A 17690-nucleotide genomic window follows, 5' to 3' on the forward strand; every position below is an offset into this window, starting at 1 on the left:
CTGCAGCAATAATGTAGACCAGCTCTTCATAATTCCTCTGCACTGCACAAGGAAAGATTCTGAGATCACCCACAGTTGTTCCAGACAGTTCCTCTTTGGTTGTACAAAGTTGACAACAACAATTCTGACTTCCAACATTTCTGTCAGTTGTGATTTGGAATAATCTATGATACTATGAAAGTATTCATCATCTGCATCGATCTATTCATTCATTTTGATTAGGAGCATCTTAAAATAAAAACAATGACAAGCCTCAGAGAGGACGCCCATATCCAAGTTTTCTATTCCTGTTTTAAAAGAATGGAACATAGACTATTAACACTGTTGGAAAAAATGCCCATCTGGGTTTAGTTCCAAGTGGGGAGCAAAACACTGGAAATATGGAGGCTATTTGGAAAGATGGTTTAATGGTGGACAGGACATGGCTTGAGGTCCTGGGCAATAGAGCACATGAGTGGGAGGGAGGGAGAAAGAGAGAGAAATTTATACCTTTTCTTGGGCTTTGAACTTGCTTCCTGTTCCTGTGAAAGAAATGTATTTTGATTGGTTGTCAGATTCCCATGGGGCCATGCAGAGGTAACTTTGCAGGTTGTCTTGAGTCCCAGGCTTGGTTGAACCTTGCTGGATGATGCAATCTTCCCAGGTACCATGTGGTGAAATGTGTAGAGGGCTAATCCTATCATGTCCTGAGGGTGAAGGTCTTTTGTCTTGTAGATAGGATGGCCCAATCTATCTAGGGCTATTAACAAAGGTGGCGGCTGCTTTCCAAGGACATGTATCTCCTTTTCTCACCCAGGGAGGTATAATATTCTGCCTTTTTAATATTTCCTAGAATATTTCATTCTTCTAGGAGAAGGGTGATTCTACAACACTAAGGCAATTTCCAGTCCTATTTCAACCATCCACTGGGCCATGTTTAGTGCTCTGTTGTAATTCTGTTACATAGATTCTGGTTGTTATTATTTCAGAGCTGCATCACATTTTTTTAATTGGATGTATATACTAGAATAGATTATTGATTTATTATACAACAGACCAGAGAGCCAGATTCTGGAGGAGGCTTCCTCTGTCGCTGTATAGATGTGAACATTGCATAATGACTGGATCTAACATGTGTTCATTTCGTGAAAAAGATGAAATAAAAAATGAGGAGCAGAAGGCCAATCACAAGTGATAGTAAAGCCAGGATGACCGCCGTCCTTGAATATCTCTGAGCAGCTATAATGTTCCCTTCGCGATTGGCTTTTTGGGTCTAGAAAAAAGTGAGAGAAATGATGCAAAAATGCAACCAAAGCATCTGGTTATGATATTCATGATCTGGTTCAGCATGTCTTGAGGCCCTTAGCCATTACGGCTAGTCCTCATCTCATGACCACCATGTAGCCCAAAATTTCTATTGCTAAGCCAGGCAGCTGTTGAATGAATTTTTATCCCATTTTATGACATCGTTTTTGCCATCGTTGTTTAACAAAGCACTATGGTTGTTAAGTGAATTTGGCTTCCTCTGTTTGGAAGCCGGCTAGGAAGATTGTAATACATGCCAGTTGCCAAGCACTTGAATTACGATCAGGTGACCTTGGGCATAATGCCACAGTGGTAAGTGTGAAAAACGGTCGTAAGTCATAAGAATGCAAAGCACTGTGCAGCAGTATATAAGTCTTAAGTGCTGTTGCTGCTGCACAGAGCATTGCACACCAGAACTAGACACAAGGACAGTTTTTCCCTGAACGCCATCACTCTGCTAAACAAATAATTCCCTCAACACTATCCAACTATTTACAAAGTCTGCACTACTATTACTATTAATCTTCTCATCACTCCTTATCTCCCATCCCTTCCCACGTGTGACTGTATGAAAAGCAACTTTGACGCTTGTATCCTAACGATTTATATTGACTGTTTCCTAGTATGATTTGATTGCTTATTCTACCCTATGACTACTAATAAGTGTTGTACCTGATGATTCTTGACTCTTGATGAATGTATCTTTTCTTTTATGTACACTGAGAGCATTTGCACCAAGACAAATTCCTTGTGTGTCCAATCAACTTGGCCAATAAAGAATTCTATTCTATTCTATTCTATTCTATTCTATTCTATTCTATTCTATTCTATTCTATTCTATTCTATTCATCACTTTTTTCAGTGCTATTGTAACTTTGGTCACTATGCAAATGATTGTAAGTTGTAAATTCTCAGTCATCCAGGTCAGGATTGTCCCAAAAGTGCTTTTTCAGGAGGCACCTGGACTTTCTGTTTTTTTTCTTTTGAAGACATTTCACTTCTCATCCAAGAAGCTTCCTCAACTCTGACAGGATAGTGGGGAATGGAAGGATTTATATTCCTTGCAGACAGCTGGTCATTTGCCTCCTTTTAGGGGGTCATTGAAGCACTTCATTGACTGAGGATGACCTGGATGACTGAGAATCTCTACAGACTTTTAGCTATAGAATTTGAATGATATGAGAGTAGAAATGGATTTCCAGAGGAAAAATTGCAGACTACAGGAACCAGGAGTACTATTCAGGTGACCCTGAGGACACAGATAAACCATTCAGGTGCTTCAATGAACCTCTAAAAGGACGCACATGTCCAACTGTCTGCAAGGAATATAAATCCTTTCATTCTCCACTATCCTGTCAGAGCTGAAGAAGCTTCTTGGATGAGAAGTGAAACTTCTTCAAAAGAAAAAAACAAGAAAGTCCAATTGCCTCCTGAGAAAGCACCTTTGGGACTTCAACTGAGGATTCATCCTGCCACAACAATGCGTGTTTCTGGAAAAAATTGCTAACGTTTCCTACAATCATCTAATTGTAGATGATTTGATTATTTTCAAATTCTCAGAATATTTGATGGGAAGGACATAGCTCCATGCATCCCATAATGACATGGAGAAAAATTAGGATGATCCTTACCTCCCTAATCCTTGTATTTCTGGCATCTTTAACGTTGGGATATTTGAATAGAAGCTATACAAGTATTGTAGAATTTAAGGCCCATAAACCCACATTGGGTTATTGATGCCAATTCATGAAGCCATTGTCAACATTATTTCTCTATCTAGAGATGTAAACTTCCTCAAAACAGGGCTTTGTGAGGTCTTCGTGAGATGGATGATACCAAATGGAGAAGCACCTCATCTTCTAAAGAGTCAAGGGAATGGTACAATTCAGTTTGCTTCATGGCATATCTTTCCTTGGTAGCCAGCATAGTAATATTGAGGAATTAGTTTGATAAATGATAACCCATCAGATTTTGATAAAACAAAGGTTGGGAGTCCTGGCAAAAGGACAGGATTATAAAGGATCGGAGGTGATGCAGATTGATCACCAAGGATGTCAAGGAATAAAAAATACTTCTATGATAATAGAATAGAGTAACAGAGTTGGAAGGGACCTTGCAGGTCTTCTAGTCCAACCCCTGGCTTAGGCAGGAAACCCTACACCATTTCAGATAAATGGTTACTCAATCTCTTCTTAAAAACTTCCAGTTTTAGAGCATTTACAACTTCTGGAGGCAAGTTGTTCCACTGATCAATTGTTCTGTCAGGAAATTTCTCCTTAGTTCTAAGTTGTTTCCCGTGGCTTCTTGTCCTGCCCTCAGGTGCTTTGGAGAATAGCTTGGCTCCCTCTTCTTTGTGGCAGCCCCTGAGATATCGGAACATTGCTATCATGTCACCACTGGTCCTTCTTTTCATCAAACAAGACTTAACCAGTTCCAGCAACTGTTCATAACATGGAGCCCATTTCATTTGCAGCAAACGACACCAGACCAAATACAGAGACATGCATTCAGAGGCTTACCAGTTTAGAGAAAATAAAGGCAGCTACACCCAGGGGTGAGAAACAGCACATCATAGCCAAGATAGAGAAGCCGATATAATCAGGTTCTTCAGTTGGTTCAACAGGCACCATGACGATCGACTTTGGTTGATGAAGGGCTGGAATGTGTTTGGATGCTGTCCTATCTGGGCCATCTACAGGTTGATCCTCGGTTGGCACAACAGGAGATTTTTCACTGTCCACCCAATGGGTTGATTCAAGAAGAGTTTTGGGAAGATCAGGCTGAATTTCCAAGTAAGAGGGTTGGCTTTGGGAAAGAGGCACGTCATCTTGCATCCTCTGGTATTTTGGGGAGCTCATGGTTTTTGGTAGTAGCTCTTTCTAAAATCTCACTGGTATTCTGCCGATTGCCTTGACCTAGTTTCTCAATTCTCTCTGCTCCGGATTTCCAGCCAGCTCTATCATCACAAGCAATCTTGTTTTGATTTGCTGTCTGCTCCTACAGCGCTTTTTCCTGGGAGTTGTCTCTGTGTTCTGATTCCGACTCTTCCTGAAAACCGAAGCCTTCTTTCTCCCCTCCCACTTTTTTTTTCTGCTGGAACATTTGTACGATAAAATGCAGGCATCCCTGCTTTGCTTCTCTGATGTATGTTCAGGTTTTGGATATAAAACCGTCCGGTAGGTAGCAGTTGGAAATATAAAAGTTGGGAGGAAAGAAGAATTAGCAATCAAGAGTAGAATGGAATAGGATAGGATAGGATACTATAGAAAGTTAGCACTCACCCCTCTCCTAGAAGAATGAAATGTTCTAGGAAATATTAAAAAGGTAGAATATTTCACCTAAAAGAGAAATAAAAATCTTAAAGGAAACAAAAAGAAAAGGCCCAGCTCCCTGACCCCAGCAGATATTATGGTGCCAGCTTGCCTACAAGACAAAAGTCTGGGACAGTCTGTCTACAAAACGAAAGACATCAGCTCCAGGACAGTGGTGGGATTCAATTTTTTTTTACTACCGGTTCTGTGGGTGTGGCTTGGTGGGCATGGCATGGCTTGGTGGGTGTGGCTTGGTGGGCATGGCAGGGGAAGGATACTACAAAATCCCATTCCTTCCCCATCCCACTAACCTGCTTTCCAGCTCTGTTCTCCTGTGTAGGACAACAAAAGAAGATCCAGCCAATCAGCTGGGACTTGGGAGGTAGAGAATAGATGGGGGCGGGGCCAGTAGGGGTGGCATTTGCCAGTTCTGCGAAACTACTCAAAATTTCCGCTACCGGTTCTCCAGAACTTGTCAGAACTTGCTGAATACCACCTCTGCTCCAGGATAATGGGATTATCCTTCAGGACAAAGCCATTCAGCCACAATAGGAAATTGCCCTTCATTGCATCACCCAGCAAGATTCAACCAAGCCTGGGACACAGACAACCTCAGCTATGACTGCATAACCCCATGGGAGTCTGACTACCAATTGGATACATTTCTTGCAAGGCCCAAGAGAGGGTGTAAATATATTTTACTCTCCACTCCATGTCTTCAGCCACCCAGGACTTCAAATCCACGTGGTCCTCTTCACCATTAAACCATCCTTCCGAGCAGTCTCCATATTTCCAGTGTCTTTCTCCCCACTTGGAATTGAACCCAGATGGGCATTTCTATCAACAATAGGATGGGATGGAATTGTTGTGGTTTCACATGTATTCCATACTCTTTCATATCCTTGCCTGTATCTATTTTGCACTTGCTCTCAGTTTATGTTCTAGCGCCTCGTCCTATCAGTGTTGGTGGGAGTGGTCTTAGAAGTTCCCAGCAAAGCCAAATAACCTGTAAGACAGAGGTGGTATTCATCAGGTTCTGACCAGTTCTGGAGAACCGGTAGTGGAAATTTTGAGTAGTTCAGAGAACTGGCAAATCCCACCTCTGACTGGCCCCGCCCCCACCTCTCCTCTGCCTCCAGAGTCCCAGCTGATTGGCTGGGTCTTCTTTGGTTGCCCTGCACAGGAGAACAGAGCTGAAAAGCAGGTTAGTGGGGTGGGGTAGTGAAGGAATGGGATTTTGCAGTATCTTTCCCCTGCCATGCCTACCATGCCATGCCACACTCACCACAGCATGTCCACAGAACCAGTAGTAAAAAGTTTTGAATCCCACCACTGCCGTAAGTCCACCCCCACCAATACTGACAGGCAAGCCACTAGAATAAAAACTGAGAGCGAACCCCCATCCTTACTAGCACTGATGATCTTGCCTAGTTTGGGTCATGAAACATCTGCAAAATCTACAAAACATCTACATACTACAAAATCCCATTCCTTCCCCACCTCACTTAGCTGCTTTCCAGCTCCGTTCTCCTGTGCAGGGCAACCAAAGAAGACCCAGCCAATCAGCTGGACTGAGGAGGCAGAGAAGAGATGGGGGTGGGACCAGTCACAGGTGGTATTTGCTGGTTCTCCAAACCTACTCAAAATTTCTGCTACCGGTTCTCCAGAACCAGTCAGAACCAGCTGAGTACCTCTCTATGTACTAGACTAAAATGTTTCCACTCCAATTATTTTCATTGGGAAAGACTTAAAGGCACTAGCATACTCTACTCAGCTGCTGAAAACGAAAACAAAGATGTATTTCAATTTTTCCCTCACCCAGGGCTGTAGAAATAGATAATTGGCCAGGCAGGGATTAGTAAGAAAAGCAACATGGATAGTCCTTGACTTACAACCATTCATTTAGTGACTGTTCAAAGTTACACTGGCACTGAATAAAAGTGACTGATGACCATTTTTCACATTTAAGGCAACACCCCGATAGCCATGTGATCTTGGGAGCTTGGTAACTGGTTCATATCTGTGACAGGTGTAGTGTCCTGGATTTGTTGTGGTTAGCCGGCAGCAGGTGCAGGCAGCTGAGGAGAGTGAGGACTTAGATGAGGGGCCAGGATCATCAAGGAGTAGAATGCTACCTTTGGCGATTGTGGGGGCTGGCAGCAGCGATGAAGAGGTCTCCAAGGAGCCTGTTCTAAGTGTGTGTGCACACAGGATTGCTTGTAGGAAAGAGCAGCTGCAGCAGCACGGGTGACTCGGGTGTAAGGCTACAAGGTAATGGCCCCTCCTTCAAGAAGATAAAAGGCAGCTGTGCAGCGAACGTTCTTTGCAGGAAGCAAAGACATTTTGAAACTCAGTCTCGTGGACATTAGAGTTGGTATTTGAAGACTCTTGTGTTGTAAACTATTTCTTATCTGTTGTTTTTTGTCAGACTTGAAAAAACTTGGCAAGGCTCTTTCTTGTTGGAGCTAATTAGTTGGAAACAGCCTTTTATCTGTGAAGAAACAGGATTCTTAGCTGAAACTTAAAAAGATTATACTGCTGCCTTTGTCTTGTGTTTGGTTTCTTGGAACCAGGTTTGGGTCAGAACAGGATTCCCATTTTGCGGCCTTCCGACAAGCAAAGTCAATAGGGAAGCCCTTCACACACTTAACAACTGGGTTACTAATTTAACAACTGCAGCAATTCACTTAACAACTGTGGCAAGAAAGGTTGTAAAATGGAGCAAAACTCACTTAACAACAGTTTCACTTAGCAGCAATTTGGGGTTCAATTGCAGTTGTAAATTGAGGACTACCTAGAAACTACAAAAAAAACAAAACGGTGCTGAGAACATTGCAAGAATCTAAGGAGTCTCTCTTTGTGTACTGATAAAAAAAAATGCATGTAAGGAGTATAATTTTTCCCAGACTCCTACATCCTGCTTGTAGCTAAAGAATGTGGCAGTAAAAAAAACATGTCAAAATAATTTACATTTCAGGTGAAATTTGGGTTTTGGAATTACAGTGCTCTAACACAAAGCACGGAGTATTTTTTTTTTATTTAGCTGCACTTCCTATCCTGCCTATTGCCCAATTTGTATAAACTCTGACTTCTAGGTTTTGCAAGTTTGAAATTTCCCAAACTCAAAAAGCAATCAGTCACAAAGCTGCCAGGAAAACAGAAAGTGATCTCTCCGGAGTGATATTTGCATATCTGATCTTAACTTCTACCTTTGAAGGGGAAAACTAAAGAGTGCTCTATTTCCTTTAAACCCCAAGGATGACCTAAAAGCTCGCTGCCCAAATTTAGATTCACTCAATTAAAAATGGTCCATTGATGGCGATACAACATAGTGTCCTTACGGCGATTGCCCTAATTAAATCATGAGCCTCAAGCCAAGCTTCAAAAGATTTATTAGGAGCAACATGTCGGCATTAACCTAAATGAAGCCAACTCTGGCATATGTAATTTGCAGTCACTTGTGACCCTGTTTCCCCGCTCCCCCGGTTGTCTCATAAATCAGATTCTCCAATGAAGCATGTTCACGGGCTGGGTGTCATCAATCACTGTTCTCCAATGAAGGATTTTCGATGGCAGAAGATCCGGTAGCCTAGCTACAATCTTTGTAAGATAAGCATGGAATGTACCTCTGGTTTTAAACTGCCATACTGCTCCTTCAGATTCCCCACCCCTCACTTATTTATGGCAACTCGAAAACAGGCATAGGAATGTTTTATCAGTTGACACTCTGTTTCTATCCCTTGCAGTGGCTTGAATATGGACTGAAAGAGGATCTTGTCATCTATTTGCTCTAAGACAGGGGTGTCAAACGCAATTTCATTGAGGGCTGCATCAGGATTGTGTTTGACTTCGGGGCAGTTGGGGTGGGTGTGGCCGGGGTGGGCGTGGCCAGCTCTACATCACTCATGTCCCGGGGCACCTGCGGTGGCCCGAGCGCTCTGCTTTAATGAGAATTGACACCCTCATTAAAGCAGCTCCCTCTTTCTGTTTGCTTGATTTCAAATACACCTGCCTCTTCATGAAAGGCGGCAGATTTAAAACCGCCTTGCACGGTGCCGCTTATATCCCTGCTGGATCACAGAATCCGCTTTGAATATGAGACGTAGGTAGTCCATCGCCAATCTTTTAACAGATGATTCTTTCCAGCCTATAGATGTTCCCTCAAATACAGTGCTACATAGCTCAGAATTATCTTTGATGGTCACAGAATCAAGAATATGGAAATCTCGAGATGCACCAGCACGAGTGAGCCCACTCCAGAGTGTGTAAATTTTGTGATGCCATTCAAATAACAGTGGAAGCCGTCTCCAGGGAATTTGTTCTGATGAATTGAGTTGGATGAAGTTTCTTTAGGGCCTTAAGGAAAGTCGTGATTTGCTCTAATTAAAACAATGGCAATTATAGTGATGTACACAAATGTTAATAAGATTCCAACCCCCAGAGCTAAATGGGCAAAGGACCGGGCTAACATGGAGAGTCGCTGTGCAGCTGTTTGGTCACCAACTTCGTTGGCTTGCCGAGTCTGCAGGGAAAAAAAAGGAATTCATGATGAAATCATACTGAATAATATTTCACATGGAGGAAGGGTACATACTGACTATGTACCGTGAAGCTTCTGTTGTTTTGACCGGTGAAGTTAGTTTACTTTATTGTCATCGCACCTCGTACAACGAAATCAAACACCATCTTGAGTGCACATCATGACCATGACCATGAAAAGAAACACAAACACGCAACCTTCACTCTTCACACATTTGAACCGGAAACCCCCAACAACACACCAACATTGCACTATACAGAAGAATTCAAAAGAGCTACCGCCCTGGGATAGAAGCTGTTTTTCAGTCTATTTGTCCTTGTTTTTATTATTTTGTACCATCTGCCAGATGGTAATAGTTTTTAAAAAAGGGTTCCCAGGATGAGATGGATCTTAGAGAATGTTTTGAACTTTCTTAAGGCAGCGGGAGCTATAAAGCTCTTCCAAAGAGGGGAGAGGGCAACCAATGATCCTCTGGGCAATGACGTTAACCCTCTGGAGTGCTTTCCTATCTGCCATTGTGCAATTGGAAAACCATACAGAGGTACAGTATGTTAAAATACTCTCTATGGTGCAGCAGTAGAAGGTCACTAGCAGTTTTTCATTCAGTTGTTGTTTTCTGAGAAGTCTCAGGTAGTATAATCTCTGCTGGGCCCTTTTGACCAGGGCAATTTAATTTAAAATAAGAATTCTATTATCATGGGTGGTGAGAATACTTATCAATAGGGAGTGGCAGACCAGGAGTTCATAGTTCACATCTTTTTAAAGCTTGCTTTGATAGATAAATAGCCAATATAAAAGTTTCTGGGAAATGATAGGAGTCAATAAAATCTGACTCAATAGATAGCTAAACCAGCATTTCTACAAATGGTTGCTCCAATTTTTACGGTAAAGCTAAGCCTAGAAGAACCTTTAAACTCGTCTATGGAGATTCTCAGTTATCGAAGTCATGGTTGTCCCACAAATCCTTCTTCAACGTCAGTTGGACTTTCTGGTTTTTCTTTGAAGACATTTCACTTCTCATCCAAGAAGCTTCTTCAGCTCTTGCTTCTCATCCAAGAAGCTTCTTGGATGAGAAACGAAGCATCTTCAAAGAAAAACCAAAGAGTTCAGTTGCCTCCTTTAAAGGGACAACCTTTAAACCCAATTTAATCTCAGCCTTTTCAGCTTTGTGTCCCCCAGATTCATCATCTAGAGTCGTGTTTCTTAACCTCAGCAAATTTAAGATGCGTGGGCTTCAATTCCCAGAATTCCTCAGCCAGCCACACACTGTTTTTTTTCAAAAATACATTTTAATATAAAATGGAAATAAAGACAACAGAGAAAAGTAGAAGGAAAGGGGATAGAGGAGATAAAGTGAGGGAAGAAGGGAAAATAAAAAAAGAAACAAAAAGCAGTGACTTCCACCTTTTTGATGCAGACAGATACATCTTAAAGAGGGTAAGAAACACTGCTTGAAAGATTAGAGAAAAGAACTGAAGCTTACTACCTATTCTAAAGTCTAACTCCTCTTAAAACCATTGCGTTTGAAATGAATACCAGCTAAAGCCCAGCTGATTGTGGAGCTGCTGTTTGCCACATAATAATTACCATCAGCAGAAGGCTACTTGTAAATTCACATCATCCTTCCAAAATGAACGTTAGGCTGGATTTTGGCTGTAGTTTACAGCACTTGCTGTGATTCTCTTACTGAAGGAGACTGATAAACATTAAAATGTCTGTACAACATTTTTCATAGGAGTTCCCCCTCCCTCCCTCCCTCTTTTTCTCCCTCCCTCCCTCCCTCCCTCTCTCCTTAGCACAAGTTGCCCTTGCTGTGGTCTAATTCGTTGTTTGAGATCCTACCATCAGGAAGACGATATAGAGTGCTGAAAGCCAGGACAAGTAGATTTAAACATAGCTTTTACCCAAGTGCTGTGATCAGGTTAAATGCAGAGTTATGAATCTGGTGGTCTTAGCATATATATATCCTGGTTGTACAGTTTTTAACTGTTATTTGTTTTAATTTGTTATTTGTATATGTCTTTTGGTGTTGTTTAGTTGCATGTTGTGGAAGAGCACCTTATTTTGTTGTTCTCAGGTTTCTGAGTACAATGACAATAAATTTATCTAAATCTAAATCTATCTAAATAATTTCAGTGACAAGAGACAGTGAATGTTAGTCCTTCCTTGTCCGTTAACAGATTTTATCTTGGATCCTAAACAGCAAAGCTTCTCTTTTGCAAATAACATTGTGTTCTCCCCACCCTCTTTCTGTCCTTACCTCCATTCCCCTCCCCCCTCCCCCCATGCTCACCTGTATTGAGAAAATCAAGGCAGTGACGCCTAGGGGTAGAAAGCAGCAAAGCATGGTGAAGATGGAGTAGCCCAAAAACTCGGGTTCCTTAGTTGGCTGGGATGGGGTGATGATTATAGCTTGCTGAGGTTGAACAAACAGACCTTGATTGTATCCTGCATCAGGGGATATGTGAACGGTTTGGTATGGGGGTGGCAGGGCAGAAGGTGCTGTATTATCCATAGAGTATGGTGGTGGTCCAGCGGGATGATTCAGAGCAGGAACGGAAAGGTGTTCCTTTCCTGAGTATGGTGGTGGATCCATGGCACCAGAATTTGTGTTTCCTGGTTCTCCTCCTTCAGTCAACCGATCAATAATATTTACTCAATCGAAGACTAGCAAAACTCCTTCCTCAGTTCTTCACACTCCAGCACCTCAGCTGCTAATGGAAGACCGTTGTGCTTCCCACCGTCAAACGTTCCTAGTGGACCTATTAGAATTTGCTCCGGTTCTTCAGGAGAATTATTTTCCAGTGACTTCCAGTCCTTGATGGTAAGTCCATAGAATGAAGAATTAGACAATGAATAACCGAGCTAGATTACTACTAGGTGCGGCACCTAGAAAAGGGGGATGGCCTTGCTCAACAGCTGTAATCTTCTTTCTTCTGCGTGATAAGGAAACCTGTATCCATTTTTTCCCCCCAGTGACCTTCTTGGCAACTTGTCTAAATCATTTCTCACCATGATGTTCATCATTTCACGCAGCTCATGTTAGGGAGAATTAGCTTGTCTAGCAGTTTGCTGGGCACAAATAGCCTTCCAAAAGCCTCATCAAAAATGTTGGGCAAGGAAGTGTGTGAATTCTTCTCTTTTATCTTGATTCCTGGTGGTTACCTGGACGAGTCCCTGAAGTTTTCTTTGCAAGGCTTTTCACAAGTGGTTTGCTGTTGCTCGCTTCTCCGGGCTGGGAGGCCCAAAGTTATTTAGCTGCCCTTCGTGTCTAAGGCAGGACTAGAACTTACATCTCTTGGTTTCTTGGCTGATGCATCACAATAATTCTTCCCCATTGCTCTCTCTTCTGTTGAGTTCAGATTTTTATAAACCATATTGCTCCTATTTTTATGGCTTATCAGTTGCCTTTATGGCTTAGCGAAACATACATACCACTGTTTGAGATAATACCTGACCCGTGAATGTATATTATAACACTATGAACAGGTAGATTTGCCTTTCATCACCCTCTTTAATGGATTCAGCAAGTGTCTCAACCAAGCAGGCAAAGAGCAACGGGCAAAGGACAGCTCTGTCATAGCTTTTTGCAAATGGCTAAGCCATAGAAAGCCACTGATTGACTCTGACATGCAGCCAAACTTTAAATCTAACTCTGAATCAGAGGCATCCCTATAAGCATATCCAGGGGTGGGATTCTACCAGTTCACACCTATTCACTAGAACCGGTTGTTAACATTCCAAGCAGTTCAGAGAACCCGTTGTTAGAACAAATTACTGGCCTAATCCTGTAAGGAAGGTGGGAAGGAAACATTCTGGTGTTGCTTACAGAAACTGCCTCTCCATTAACCCTTATTACATTCTTGGCAGGACTAGACTTCCTGTCTCAGGAACTTCTCTGGAGTTTTTTCCCCCTCCTTTGCTGGTACTTTGCTTGTGTGGAGTGACCATTCAAAGTTTTCAATGGCACTGAAAAATGTGACTTATGACCATTTTTCACACTTACGACTATTGCAACATCCTCACAGTCATGAGAGGCCAGGCAAGGAGATGCGTGCCTCGATGTGAGTGATATTGAGTTGGCCACACCCAGCCAATAACATGACCACCAAGCCATGCCCACACAGTCACATGACCACTAAGCCACACCCACCACCTAAGCCACGCCCACAGAACCGGTTGTTTAAAAAATTGAATCCCATCCCTGAGCATATCCTATTGATCGCTGGCCTTGTTTCTATTGGGCACACCAACTGGTAAGAGAATCTCTTTGGATTTACAAAATTCAATGCTGATTCCTCAGAAGGACAGAAGCATCTCCAAGAGCAGAGGTCTCCAAACTTGGCAACTTTAAGACGTGTGGACTTCAACTCCCAGAATTCTCCAGTCAGCATTGAAGTCCAGAGTTGAAGAGTTGAACTCCATAAGTCTTAAAGTTGCCAAGTTTGGGGACTCCTGTCCAAGAGGATATTTTGAAAATCTGACAACAGTTTTGGTGCCTCAAATCCATCTTAAGTGCATGAATTCACATAAAGATATTTTAGGATGTTCTTCTTCCATCTTCTTTTCTCTACCTACAAGAAGCTACTTAACACCATCAGCCTGAACTCTAACAACCTCTACCCTCTGTTTATATCAGGGGTCTTCAAACTGAACAGCTTCAAGACTTGTGGACTTCAACTCCCAGAATTCCTCTTTCAGTCATGTTAGCTCAGGAATTCTAGGAGTTGAAGTCCACAGGTCTTAAACTTGCCAAGTTTGAAGACCCTTGGTTTATATCATTTATACTGATGTGTACTTACCTGTAAGCAGGGGTGGGATCCGACAGGGTTAACTACTGGTTTGGTAATTTACGATGGCTTCCCTGCATGCTGCGTGCACGTGTAAATCTATGTCAGCTTGCTGCCTGGACAGCTGAGCAACGCTGTGTGCAGGGAAGCAGCATTTGAAAAAGCCCCCTTTTCCTGCTTTTTCAACCTCAGCTGTGCCTCGCACGGCAGTTGAGGTTGAAAAAGCAGGAAATAAAGGTCAGGTAAGAGCCCGGGCGGGCAGGTGGGCCAAAACAGCAGCAGACATAGAACCGGTTCTATGTCTGTTGCTCTTCATAGCTACTGGTTCTACAGAGCCGGACAGAACCGGTAGAATCCCACCGCTGCCTGTAAGGAATTCATGCTGATCCTGCAAATCTGTGAATAACTTCACCAGACTCTCCCAAATACAGGTAGTCCTCGAATGACAATCATAATTGAGCCAAAAAAAGATCTGTTGCTAAGAGTGACATTTGTGAAGGGAATTTTGCCCCATTTTACGGTCTTTCTTGACACAGCTGTTAAATGAATCACTGCAGTTGTTAAGTTAGTGACGTGATTGTTAAGTGAATCTGGCCTTCCCCATTGACGTTGCTTGTCAAAAGGTCACAAAAGGGGATTACATGATCCCAGGACAATGCTGGGACCTATTTATCTACTTGCATTCACATACTTTCGAACTGCTAGGTTAGTAGGAGCTGAGGCAAAGAACAGGAACTCATCCCAACATCTGGCACTCGGGCCTCGAACTTGGGCTGCCGGGTTCCTAGCCAATGAGCCCAGCAGCTTAACCATTGAGACATCACTCCGCTTCACCCCGTAAAAGCTCAATACGCCTTTGAAAATTCATTTGCAAGAAAAAAATTACATGAGGTAGTACAGTGGTGGGATTCAATTTTTTTTACTACCGGTTCTGTGGGTGTGGCTGTGGCGGGTGTGGTGTGGCATGGCTTGGTGGGCATGGCAGGGGAAGGATACAGTAAAATCTCCATTCCTTCCCCACTCCAGGGGGAAGGATACTGCAAAATCCCCATTCCCTGCCCACCCCACTAACCTGCTTTCCAGCTCCGTTCTCCTGTGCAGGGCAACCAAAGAAGACCCAGCCGATCAGCTGGGACTCAATGGGAGGCAGAGAATAGATGGGGTTGGTAGAGCCAGTCAGAGATGGGTTTTGCCGGTTCTCTGAACTACTAAAAATTTCCGCCACCAGTTCTCCCGAACTGATCAGAACCTGCTGAATATCACCTCTGAGGTAGTAAGTCTTTTGTGATTCCTTAGGAGCAAAGAAATAATATAATATAATAATATAATATAATATAATATAATATAATATAATATATTATATTATATTATATTATATTATATTATATTATATTATATTATATTATATTATAATATATATTATATTATATTATAATATATATTATTATATTATATTATATTATATTATATTATATTATATTATATTATATTATATTATATTATATTATATTATTATATTTCTTTGCTCCTAAGGAATATATAGCGGACCATTCATTGACTGGAATTCATCTAATTTCCTGGGGAAGTGGAGTTTCTGTGAGCCATTTTTGTTATCAGGGAAATAATTTCAGGGAAATAATGACATGAAACTCTAGACACAGTATATCCCTCAATGTTTCAGCCGCATGGCTTGTTTATAAATGTGTCCTTGGAAGAAATATGGACGCCTTTGATGTTCTGGTGGAACAATGCTTTGTTTCTGACTCCTTGGCTGCTTGAAGGCCACAACAGGCCCCATTAAATTAATCCACAGTTCCTCTTTTTCTATCTATAGAAAGGTTTAGAGGTGAAAAGCAACCGTCACAATGAGTTGCAATGACGGGGAAGGCACTGCTTAACTCAAGTGTCTGAAACAATCCGGGGAGGGTGTGTCTCTATGGCAAAGATTCTGTGACATGGAGCGGAAGAAAGCTGTTTTTATGAACGCTTTACAGTATAGGGCACAAACATGTGGCATATGCTAGAAATAGTCCTCCACTGACGTCAGAGCAGGTTGATCAATCTTCTCTAAAGGACATATGTATGTGGTTAGTCAAGGTCCTTTGTCTTCTTCCTCCACCCCCATTTGTTTAAAATTCTTTAAACACCTCTGTGAGTGAACAATGTGATTCCAGGTTTTAACATACATACATAATCATAATTACATTTTCAGCTTTCTTATCCAGTTTCATATCATTACCTATTCCATTTTTAAAATATGTTTTATCATAGAATAGAATAGAATAGAATAGAATAGAATAGAATAGAATAGAATAGAATAGAATAGAATAGAATCCTTTATTGGCCAAGTGTGACCAGACACACAAGGAATTTGTCTTGGTGCAAATACTCTCAGTGTACATAAAAGAAAAGATACATTCATCAAGAGTCCAGAATCATCAGGTACAACACTTAATAACAGTCATAGGGTACAATAAGCAATCAAATCACACCAAAAAACAGTCAATAAACATTGTAAGGATACAAGTGACAAAATTACAGTTATACAGTCATGAGTGGGAGGAGATGGGTGATACGGAGTGATGAGAAGATTAATAGTAATAGTACCTTTCCAGTTCCAAAGTGCTTCTGAGTTTTCCTCGCATCTGGGAGAAGGGATTTTTCAGGCTGTGGGTTCAAGACCCATGCTGAGGGGTGCTCATTGCCAAAGAAGGAGCTGCAGTTATTTTCTAGAAGAAGATAATCTATCTTTCAGAAGGCCCTCTGGAGGAGAATGCTCACAAATATAACCTTTGTTCAGGTTTGATTTTTCTAAGGACAACTTTCAACTCCGTGTTAGTGTGATGAAATCATTTCATTTTGGTTTAATTTTGAGTTTTGAAGACCCAGGAGAAGAATTCTGGCCTTGACTGTAAAAAAAAGTGTACCATTTATGTCTTCTGTAAGTGAATTTCCTCTACCTGATGAATAGCCAAAGAGCTGTTTGTAAGTTGGCAAAAGTTATCCAGCTGTCTACTTATCTCCTGGTAGGTAAACTATATCTGACATATATTCAGCTGAACAAGAGCTGATACCAACAAACTTGAGTTTTTCCCCCCTCCTATCTGTTAGAAAAGAATGATCTGGAAAGGGACCTTGGAGGTCTTCTAGTCCAGCCCCCTGCTCAAGCAGGAGAACCTATACCATTTCAGATAAGTGATAGTCTAGAATCTAGACTCTTCTTAAAAACCTTCAATGATGGAGCGCCCACAATTTCTGAAGGCAAAGCTGTTCCACTGATTAATTGTCCTCACTATTCAGAAGTTTCTCTTTAATTCCAGGTTGCTTCTCTCCTTGATTAGTTTCCAATCATTATTTCTTGTCTTGCCTTCTGGTGATTTGGAGAATAATTTGACCCTCTCTTCTTTGTGGCAGCCCCTCAAAGATTGGAATACTGCTATCATGTCACCCCTAATTCTCCTTTTCTTTAGACTAGTGAAGACCAAATCCTGCAGCCGTTCGTCATATATTTTAGTAGTCATCTGGGTTTTTTGTAATTCAGATATAGAAGTCCTGCAAGCTGAGCTTTATGAATGGAGTGGGGATTTGAATTGGGTCACCCCACTAGATCCAAGAGTTGATATCATCTGTTCATATGGAGAACATATGAAGAACGGTTACAGGAACTGGGCTTGGCTAGTCTAGTGAAGAGAAGGACCAGGGGAGACATGATAGCGGTCTTCCAATATTTGAGGGGCTGCCACAGAGAGGAAGGGGTCAAGCTAT

General features: G+C 41.9%; 1 protein-coding gene and 2 long non-coding RNA genes across 4 annotated transcripts in view; 1 reads left to right on the top strand and 2 right to left on the bottom strand.

Annotated features, from left to right (window-relative positions):
- LOC148124932 (uncharacterized) overlaps positions 1-271 on the top strand; it is a 35205-nt gene extending 34934 nt beyond the window's left edge. For both annotated transcript variants that reach the window (XR_015744839.1, XR_015744838.1), the window contains exon 2: positions 1-271. This exon is cut by the window's left edge and continues 51 nt beyond it. This is a non-coding gene — a long non-coding RNA (uncharacterized LOC148124932).
- Positions 272-390: 119 nt separating this feature from the next.
- On the bottom strand, positions 391-4318 carry LOC148124935 (uncharacterized). The gene is made up of 2 exons (XR_015744833.1): positions 3804-4318; positions 391-1252 (listed from the first exon to the last, which is right to left on the bottom strand). It is a non-coding gene; the product is annotated as an uncharacterized LOC148124935 (long non-coding RNA).
- A 4634-nt stretch (positions 4319-8952) lies between these two features.
- LOC113448199 (proline-rich transmembrane protein 1-like) lies at positions 8953-11731 on the bottom strand. Its single transcript, XM_026718799.2, has 2 exons — positions 11429-11731; positions 8953-9117 (listed from the first exon to the last, which is right to left on the bottom strand). Exons 1-2 carry the CDS (start codon positions 11729-11731, stop codon positions 8953-8955), a joined length of 468 nt encoding a protein of 155 aa, XP_026574584.1.
- Between the last annotated feature and the right edge of the window lie 5959 nt (positions 11732-17690).

The sequence above is a fragment of the Pseudonaja textilis genome, chromosome 10 (genome assembly GCF_049901715.1).
Source record: "Pseudonaja textilis isolate UNSWEBS1 chromosome 10, rPseTex1.2, whole genome shotgun sequence".
In the NCBI taxonomy this organism is placed as follows: domain Eukaryota; kingdom Metazoa; phylum Chordata; class Lepidosauria; order Squamata; family Elapidae; genus Pseudonaja; species Pseudonaja textilis.

Excerpts from the sequence above, each read along its gene's own strand:
- LOC113448199 (XM_026718799.2), bottom strand. The coding sequence starts at position 11,731 with ATGGATCCACCACCATACTCAGGAAAGGAACACCTTTCCGTTCCTGCT. Across the intron at positions 9,118-11,428 it reads CCTTGATTTTCTCAATACAG|ACTCGGCAAGCCAACGAAGT; the intron begins GTGAGCATGGGG and ends TTTTCCCTGCAG.